This window comes from Amblyomma maculatum, chromosome 3, assembly GCF_055883805.1.
Source record: "Amblyomma maculatum isolate TAMU_Amacu chromosome 3, ASM5588380v1, whole genome shotgun sequence".
In the NCBI taxonomy this organism is placed as follows: Eukaryota; Metazoa; Arthropoda; class Arachnida; order Ixodida; family Ixodidae; genus Amblyomma; species Amblyomma maculatum.
The window spans coordinates 85,221,209-85,231,554 of NC_139346.1; the positions used below are offsets into that span (position 1 = coordinate 85,221,209).

Below are 10,346 nucleotides of genomic sequence, written 5' to 3' on the forward strand. Positions count from 1 at the left end.
AGATTTTGCAGTGGCAGCCTACGTAACCCCACCGGACGGATCAGTGCACGGAGTTATTTATTATGCGTATCAGAATGAGACCCCCGAAGCACTCCTGCAAGACTTCATGGTTGGGAACCCCGAAGCACCAATACTTGACGCACGCCGGATCGGGGCTACGCGCTCCATACTGATTACCTTCCGTGCCGGCCCTGCCCCACGTGACGTCCTCTATGGAGGAGCCCTCCACAGGTGTACACCTTACCGAGGGCATTTAGACGCGTGCACGAACTGCCTAACTCCCGGAAGCCGAGCCGACGTGTGCGTACACCCCAGATCACACAAGTGCCCTCGCTGTGGAGCGTGCCATCCCCGGGAAGATGTCCCCACATGCACCCCCAGCTGCATTCTTTGTGGGGGCCCGCATATGACAGGGACGGGAACTTGCAAAGCACAGGGTAGTAAACTAAAATCCCCCACAGACCACGAACTCTCCACCATCGACGCCGCGGCAGTCCCGCAGTGATCAGCCGGAGCGCAAAACCAACAGACGCAGCTCCACAATTTTGAGATTAAATTCCAGACGCCGGCAAGAGAGCTGCAAGAACGCACAACTGAGCTGGGCCGACCGCGTCTCCGGCAACGCTACCGGCCATCTCCCGCCAGCCCAGCCCTTTCAAGAGGATCCCAGGGACCGGGAACTCAGGGCCTTGCGGGACGGGGTACGCCGCCTTTCCTCCCTCCTAAGTACCCTCTCCACAGCCTCCCAATCCGACCTGCTCCTTGTTGATCCCACCTCCTCCTCCACAGAATCTTCGAGTATCCCCACAACAAAGAAACAACGCACCTCACATGCCACACCTACCCTCACGTCCCCAAAAATAGACGCTAGATTTGCCGCAATGGATGCCAAATTCGACGACAAGCTAAAAGAACTAGACGCCCGCCTTGAAGCTAAATTCAGTCACCTTGCCGCCGCCGTTACCAAAAAGCTGGAGCAGCGCATGGACGCGATGCTCAACAAAATTGTCCAAGTAATGAAAAATCGCGTCACCCAACTTCTAACCCCTCCCACTCCCCACACCCTTTCTCCGCAAGCTCGGCCGATTTTTCCCGCGGAGAACAAATGCCAGCAGACGCCTGTCTTCTTCCCCTCCTTCATCCTCCTACACTCCAGTATGGCGGGGCGGTCCGATAATTTCCTCCCTATCTTAAGTTGGAATTGCCGCGGCTTCCGGGGCAAACGCGCACCTCTGCAATTTCTCCTCCACTTCCTCACTCCCACCCCTAACATACTCCTTCTACAAGAGACTGCACACCAGGCAACACTCCCTGGCTACACATCGACACACTCTGACAGCACCAACACACCCAGGGCGTCCACACTCATTCATCGCAACATCACGTACAAAACGCACCACATCACGTCGGAGACGCCATGCGTGATCACACAACTTATACATCGCACACATACTTTCCCATCAATATTCATAGCAAATATATACCACCCACCATCCTATCCGATGGCCTCGTTAGAAACACTTCTTCGAGAGCTGCATCAGCTAGCAGGGAAACACCCGCTGCTGATAGGCGGAGATTTCAACAGTCAGCATACTTACTGGGGATACAAAAAAACTACACATCGAGGTCGCAGGCTCTGCCTGCTCCTGCAAAACCTCCAACTCACTGTGCACAACACGTTGCATACTCCCCCGAGGATTGGCAACAGTACCAGTATGGACACTAGTCCAGATCTGACGCTGAGCCGCTATCTACACAGTGTTAACTGGAACAGAACACAACATACACTAGGCAGTGATCACTACATTATGCAAATCACTGTCCCGTACAAACCTCCCCGACACACGTACACAGCACACAAACTCATCAACTGGGATGCCTTTTTCGCTTCGCGAGCCGCCCATTCAGACGCTCCCATCAAAGACATGCACGCTTGGGTGCAATCACTTATGGATGACGTAAACTACAACACGCGATGCATATAAATTACAGGCGAATCGGTGCCATCTTGGCAGCGCCATTCATCGGCAACTAACTGAACAGAAGCATCGAAAGGCTTCGCAGTGCAAAGCAAATGACGTGGCTGGGATGCAAAGAATAGAAGAGCGCCTTTCGTACGTACCATGGCGACATCAAAACAGTTGCTATAATTGTGCCACGATCGCTCACTCCAGGTTTTCCACCCCGTCTCACTGGTGGCTCCACAGAAAGTGGCTTCTGGTAAGACTTTCGCGTTTGATAACACTGCTCTAGTTGCGCATAGTTAGTTTTTTTTTCCACATTTCTCGAACATTTTTTTTATTCCAAGCGCAAACTTACTATGCAGCTCCCATGAAAATTATACTTAATAAATTAGTTTTTTGACTCAGGAACTTGTAGCTGATTTCGCCGAGAAGTGCAATGGTTGCGAGAATTGAATTCAACAAATGGCAAAACACCTCATTCGCCCCTTAGTGAGATGAACAACATTATAAATGTTGGCTACGCACATTATGCCGCAGTATATTACTGCAACTTGGCTAAAATATCTCAAGCACCTGATAAGCGAAGTAAAATAGCCCACAGATGATGTGTGATGGTGATTCCGCGGATCTGGCCCTTTTTCTTTCAGCCGGGTCGCTTTTGTTTGAAAAGGAGCTATACATTCGCTGAAATATTGGAAATACAGTCTACCGTCTGAAGAACAATAAAGCTTGATGTTTATTCGTTCACGTTCAGGGGATTCGTCACTCTAAGAAGAAGCAAGCAACCTCTTGGCAGTTGTGATGAAAAAACGACACAGAAGCTTGATTGAACAAATGGCACCTCTAGATCAAAAAACTTGAAAAAGGCGATGGCAGTACCACTGAAATAGATTCTGCTACGACATCTGGCCTCGCACATTGTAGATTTTTTTCTTTTTCTGCATTATTTGGTCTCACTATTTCATAGCTCTAGAACACGCCCCGTTACCAGCCGTCTGAATTTTATTTATATTTATGAAATATAATTATTTACGATTGAGTTCTCTCATTGTATACTCACATTGTTGTTCAGGGAGACGTCTATCATCTGCAATAAACTGAAACAATGGCCGTTGTCTCGTTTGACGTGAGCGGACACACCATAGCAACTTATAAAAGCGGCTATTTGCTAGTTGGATCTCGTTTCATTTCATATTTTCAAACCAGCTGCAAAACGATTGTGTGCGTATTATCGCCTTCAACACGATGTGTGCGCTCAATGGAGTTCAATCCGATATTTTTGCCATGCAATCACCAAGCCCAAGTTTATTGCCGACAAATCATCCTTCGGAAGTCCTTACTGAATTTTGTAGAGCTTTCGCATAACTTCGTAGGAGAAGAATGATTGAAGAGTAATGATGCTACAATGACGACTATTTTGTATTACAGGAGATAGTCTTCTCTTAGTGAACCAGACATAACCAGACATGCACTCGCGGCATGAGGTTCTCACCGGGACTTGGCTGCCGTACAGTGTTGCACAGTTCCAAGCAGTAACGTTTCCACGCGTCTGCGCAGGTGACAAGCGACCGCGAAATGAGGCTGTCAGTCGTATTCCTGCTTGTACTGCTAATAGGTGAGTACAACCTTAGGGCTTTTTTTGGCAAAAGCCTTCTCATGGCTGCGGAAATGTTCGCAGGAAGTGTTCGCAGGAAATGGCCGCAAAATCTGACACTTGAGGAAGACATCTGTCCCCACAAGGAATCAAATCACTGTCCTTCCGATCTCCAGCCAAGCGCGCAAACCCCTCAGCCACGTTCACAAGAAAGCGATCGTAGTTCTTTTTTTCTAGCGTGAAGAGGAAAAGTAGAGATGACAACGGACGTGCCGTCAGTGATATTTAGGGTACAAGCAATAACAATGATGGTGAATTTAGTTAATAATGTTGATAGTACCAATAGTGGGGATGATAGAAAGGATGACAATGACAATACAGTTAGTGAAAGCAGTCCTATAAAGTTACTTTCGACATTTCCGTACTTCAGCCGACTTAGGGCAGTCCAGTAATTTTCTTGCGAACGATGTTCGAACAAATCATTACTGCGGATTTCGCTTCTTCGCGAACTGTTTGGTACTAATATTTCCAATTAAAGAACTACATAGTAAAGCGACGGGATGATGATAATAACTAAAAAGCATGGAAGTAATTGATTTTGGCAGAACGAAAGGTTTCATTGAGTGGGCATGTTACGCCACATAGTTTCATGTAGTTTGAACAGGGGTGCGCAAATACAAACATTGTCGAGTAAAAATATTAAGCTTAATGCATTCCGGTATTGCATTAACATCTATGTTCAATGTTAAAAGATATTATCTCAGAATATCCCACGATTACCTCAAAATTAAAAGTGATGTACAGGAAACTTGGACTTGAGCGTGGCCTAGGTGTGTATGCGATAAGATGAAGAAGAGCGCTCAGCTTTATTGACGTTCCGTTCCATCGGCGATCCATGGCAGGTTACACGCTTCTAGCGCATTATTAGTGTGCTTCACCGGGTTAATAGTGCGTATTTGTCCCTCGCGCAGGTTTTCTGACCTTGACCTCGGGTGAAGAGGAAAAGGGACTGCAACCACATTTGCGAGTCCGTAAGTGCACCCAAGATCCCGTTTGAAGGGGAATCCCACTGCCCCCAGTACAGCCGTATCAATCGGTGGCATACCCGCTGCAACACATTCATAAGAAGAGCAGGGCCCGAATTCCATGTTTGAGTCGTTATCGAAGTGTCGCTATCTCACGTGACCTCTAGTCATCTGATTGGTCGAAACGTCGGAACTGGGTGTTGCCACGGCGGAACCGGAAAAGGTGGCAACTTCATTTTCCAGCGTTTCCACCAATCAGGTGACTCGAGGTCGGAAAGATAGCGACACTCACGATAATGACGCAAACTCGGAATACGGGCCCAGTTCAGACAAACTAGGTCATCTGTTGTGTGGTCAATTCGGGGGAAATTTTTGTTACTTCCCTGCCTTACAGAAGCTACCACTGCGAATTTGGTACAGGGATTAAAATAGAGGGTCATGCGTGGAGAGCATTCCATAAAAATAATTGCAAATTTTTGATTGCGGATTGCAAACAAACTTCCAGGTGGCGAAATGAAATTTGGATCAAGAGTAGATGATCAAAAGAAAAACAGGCTCTGGCATAAATACTGAATGAGATGAGAAAAAGACATTGCTGTCGTTCGCTTCCCGAATAGTAAATATAATACAAGCAGCAAACGATATCAGTTATGAAGCTTTTATATTTAATATTTTTTGTAAAGGAGTGATAATTTATGGCAAAGTATGCACTTATAAAAAAACTAAACCTACATGCAGACAAAATAAAATGAATTACGATATCCAATACCTCCTACATTAGAAAGCAATCTGACAGCCTCTATTTGCGGGGCGTAGTTTATTCTTGCAACATGTATCCTTGTTCTCGTAACTAAAGAGCTCTGGTTTTATGTTTTGTGACAGCTTGCATTATTTTTTCTGATTTGTTTTCAATTTCCAACGTTTTGAGTACGCAGACATGTAGATTTGCATTTTCAATTCTTAGTTTCTTGACTTAGAGCTTGTTGATGGGAATTGATATTTATAACATCAATAACATTTTAATGGAGTCTGCAGACATGTAGATTTGCATTTTCAATTCTTAGTTTCGTGACTTGGAGCTTGCTGATGGGAATTGATATTTATAACATCAATACCATTTTAATGGAGTCAGAAGGTTTCGTATTTTGTCCTTTAATTTTTATTGTTTTATTTTTTAGAAACATTGCCAGTATGTTATCTAACAACATTTTTCCTATTTCTTCCAGTACTAAGACACGCTCCGTATTGGTACTCAGAGGAGTACTGTTAAGCTTCTGGCAACAATTTCATTGTGGCCCGCCAAACATTGAATATCTGTCCTCTAGCGATGTCCTTAACTTCATTTTTTCTTTCAAAGCGCTAGCAAGTCTGTTTACTACTTTTCTGTTCACGTCCTGGCTAATTGGTGACTTTATCATCCCACAGTCGCAGCATTTCACTCTGTAGAGTCCGTCACACGCTGGACTACGCGGCCTTCATAGGGACACTAAAATCAAATACATTTGAAACCTTCTGTTCACATCTTTCTCAGTTCAGTTCAGTTCAGGCGTTCAGTCGTGTCCGACTCTTCGTGACCCTATGGACCATGTCACGCCACGCCATGGCCAGTCACATCTTTCTACGCTGAGCTAAAAACCCCCACACTGGCACCGGGAGTATCTCCGGTACTCACATGATGAGCTGTTTTAAAGATACATTGTATTCGAAACGATTTTCCAAAGTTCTTTTTCTTTTCTGGGATGTGTTCGACATTTATTCGAAATGATGATGTCATTGTCAAGCTGCTAAATCACAACAATACTTTGAAAACTTTAGTGTACACGCAACGGTTACCCACAATTAGCGACTGCAGGGTGACGGCATCTTCCCTTTGTTACAGAGCGTCATGGGGACGCGCCGGTCGTTACCAGACTAATAGTATTGGCAGCATGTAGTTCAAGCAACCAACGCTTGAATTCAGCAAAATACGTGTGGCTATTTAATTAAACTCGTACACTTGCAGGCCGGGGATTCGGATGCCCATTCAACATGCCCTGCTTCAGGCACTGCAAGAAAAGGCTGCGCCGCCGAGGAGGATACTGCGGAGGAAGATTTAAGCTCACCTGTATTTGCGTTAGATGAGTGTCGGCCGACACGGTATGCAGTAATAAATTTGCGTGCATACTTTAGGGTCTTTGTATCTTTGCGAGAGTTGTGGCCCTTTGTGGGTAGCTCATAAATAAACAATTGAGGTTCATTCGCTCAGAAAAAAGCATGGAATGTTCTGTAAACCACAGTATAAGAGCCGTGTTGCACAGGTGTTCCTCTTCTATCGCCTATCTTTGTGTAGTTGTTGGAATGAGATGCATTCGTTAGCAATTAAATCTTGCATTTACTTATTGGCTGCACGAACGCGATGTTATATTGTGAAGCCTTTGCGTCGACAATAGCATCTAAGGTGGTTTTGCTCTTGCTGTCAAGGTCAAGAGGCATGGTGCAGTTCAAGGGGGAAAAGTTAAGTCATGAATAACCCTCGTCAAAGCTGCTCATTGGCAGAGTGCCGTTAATACCCTACTGAAAATATTGTGCGAGGCTTTGCGTGGTTATCTGTGCGTGGTTATCGACCCGCACAGCGCGAGGATGTGCGATGCGAGGTTGTGCGATGCGAGGATGTGCGATGCAAGGATGTGCAACGCAAGGGTGTGCGATGCCAGGGTGTGCGATGCGAGGATGTGCAATGCGAGGACGTGCGACGTGTGCACGGTGGGAGAACGTGCGACGTGCTCACGGCGCGAAGGCGTGCTCACTGTGAGGACTTCTGTACCCGTGTGTGTGTGTGTGCGGCAAAATTTGTGCATAGCTATCGACATTCAGAGTGCATTTATGTGGGCACTCAGTGCAAGGAATGAGTGCACTCTGAAACTGCAAGACATTAGTCTGATCTCAGACGAGAGACATTCGGCATGGGAATGCTACCGTGCTATGATGATACTCTGCATGGTTGCAAGGCTCCTACATTACACCTCATGTTTGTGTTGCGCATAATACTAATATGCCAGCTTTAGGCCTTGTGCAAGGCCTCAATCAGTGTCTGCTGCAGTAATGGCACAAAATGTTTTACAGAAATGATGCTCTCCATGAGATGCATCCTCAAGTGAAAAGAACGCAAGCTTCCAAAAGATACATGTGGTCACCTGGATTGACTTTATTGGCTGATACACTGTGGTCACACAACATCTGCTTTCGGTCCACCAGGTTCGAGCTTGGATACAGGTTTCCTTCTTCAGCTGCTCTTGGCCTGTTGGATTCGAGCTTGGACACAGGTCTTTAAAATTAAAAAAAAAAAAACGCCGGACTAAATTGCAAAATCCGAAAATTCAGCTCATGTCTTTACAAAACATTCTGAGAAGGGGATAAGTAGGTGCTCTATTACTAATTGATAACAATTCAAAAAGTTTTGATTCTGAACTACAGAAATCTGAGGAACTGACACAAGAATACAGGCTGTTCAGCATCAGTCCATCACAAAATCTAATACCTTCGTCGAACAGATATTTCAAGGGTCTTTGAACCATATCCTATCAATCAAAGACATTTGAGCACTGCTTCATGGAATTCTACAATAACTAGGGTGAACAGATCAATTAAGGGGAAATGAGGGTGGTCGTTATAATAAATGAAGGAAAGAATCCAACAGTCGGCGAGGCCAAGGAAAGCGTTGGGGATGGTACTTTATGTCTTTTTTCTAATGTTTACTTGAATAATCACAGAAATTATTACTGTAATCTGTTTAGGGGAAAGATAATTAAACACAAAGTAGAAGAAAAAAACAACGTGCCGATGGTGGGAACCGAACCCACGACCTCCGAATATCGCGTCCGGTGCTCTTCCAACTGAGCTACATCGGCCGCTGTCTCCCCTGCTACTTGCTTGGGTATTTAGGTTGTCTGTATACGAACCTTGAGAGTGTTCATCAGCGCCACCCTCAGCCAAAACGGCGCACGTGGAACGTCCTTTGTTACCGCCTGCGTCACGTAGCACGTGATCAAGAGCGAGGGCGAAAGCTGTGCTAGAACCCTCTTACGCTACCTATGGCCTCAAGACTGCCAGAACCGAGACCCCCGTAAGCTACAAGCAGATCAATTAGGGGAAATGAGGGTGCTCTTTATAATACATGCAGGAAAGAATCCAACAGTCGGCGAGGCCAAGGAAAGCGTTGGGGATGGTACTTTATGTCTTTTTTTAATGTTTACTTGGATAATCACAGAAATTATTACTGTTCTGTTTAGGGGAAAGATAATTAAACACAAAGTAGAAGAAAAAACAACGTGCTGATGGTGCGAACCGAACCCACGACCTCCGAATATCGCGTCCGGTGCTCTTCCAACTGAGCTACATCGGCCGCTGTCTCCCCTGCAACTTGCTTGGGTATTTACGTTGTCTGTATACAAACCTTGAGAGTGTTCCCCAGCGCCACCCTCAGCCATATCGGCGGACGTGGAACGTCCTTTGTTACCGCCAGCGTCACGTAGAACGTGATCAAGAGTGACGGCGAAAGCTGTGCTAGAACCCTCTTACGCTACCTATGGCCTCAAGGCTGCCAGAACAGAGACCCCCGTAAGCTACAAGCAGATCAATTAAGGGGAAATGAGGGTGCTCGTTATAATACATGAAGGAAAGAATCCAACAGTCGGCGAGACAGAGCAGTGCAAAACAGGAGATTTAAATGGCCTTTGAGAAATAGAAGTGTGCATTCTAGGATATGGCTTAGCACACAGGGCTAAGGAATAAAACCAAACCTGAAATGGAAGATTATACAATCCTACATTAATTGTCACGTGGTGGTGACCAGGGTCGATGACACAAATGAAGACACAGGCTTGATGGTACGGAAATTAACTCTTTATTGGGCTGACTTGCGCCCGCAAAAGAACTAAGCAACTCGGCGGCGGCGATAGCAGCAAACGTGTTGGTCGATCGTCGAACAAAGAATGCTCGGCACACTCGTCAACGCTCAATTTAACGGCTGCTCAGAACAATCTGGATGACGTCGCAAACAGCTACCAGCACAGGCTGGAACATTGTGGAAAGACACACGAGCGGCCGGTATCTTCGAGATAGATCTCAGAGCATCTTGCGCTGCAACGAAACTGATAAAGATATGACTAGCGACATCGAGCATTAACAAACAAAGATTACGGAACTGATACGCGATCCAGAATCAGAGTGCTAAGCCTTTATGCCGGCGGCTGTTAAAAAACAACAAATACAGTTTTGAAGGTTTCGCGGCAATATGATCATAAAAGGAAAACAAAATTGCACACAGAACAGTGCGGAAAGTATATCATCATTGCAACTTGTACGAAAACAGTTGATAACACATCTCCAAAAGTGCACGAGTATTACTTGAGCCCAGCAGCGAATTATCGATTACAACAGCGGGTGTACAAGAGCTTACAGTGAGATGATGGAATCTTTCAATGGTGATCGAGAATGCCATGTAGAAGTGGCACAACTCCCCCCAAGTTTACTAAAGGCTTGGTTAGGATTCATGACGGCCCTTCAGCCTGCCTTCCAATAAGGTCTTGAGAAATACCCTAACCACCCGAGGCAGTGGAAACAGTGCATAGGGATCAGGTTAACTGATACTCACAAACATGCCTTGACTAACACCTTTACTCCAAGCGGCACTCGAGGCCCTTTTTTTATATGAAGCTCCACTTGAATTGCTCCTCGAGTGCATGAGAAAACCGAGAAACCGAGAACCTATAAATGGCAATGACA

At 45.7% G+C, this 10,346-nt stretch overlaps 1 protein-coding gene across 1 annotated transcript in view; it reads left to right on the forward strand.

The window, feature by feature from the left end:
* LOC146195164 (uncharacterized) overlaps positions 1-6,936 on the forward strand; it is a 31,207-nt gene extending 24,271 nt beyond the window's left edge. The window contains exons 3-6 of the mRNA XM_084597706.1: positions 2,175-2,220; positions 3,522-3,579; positions 4,530-4,589; positions 6,586-6,936. Coding sequence (XP_084453832.1) covers positions 2,175-2,220; positions 3,522-3,579; positions 4,530-4,589; positions 6,586-6,704 — 283 coding nt within the window. The 3' untranslated portion in view covers positions 6,705-6,936. The remainder of the gene's footprint in view (positions 1-2,174; positions 2,221-3,521; positions 3,580-4,529; positions 4,590-6,585) is intronic.
* The last annotated feature ends 3,410 nt before the right edge of the window (positions 6,937-10,346 follow it).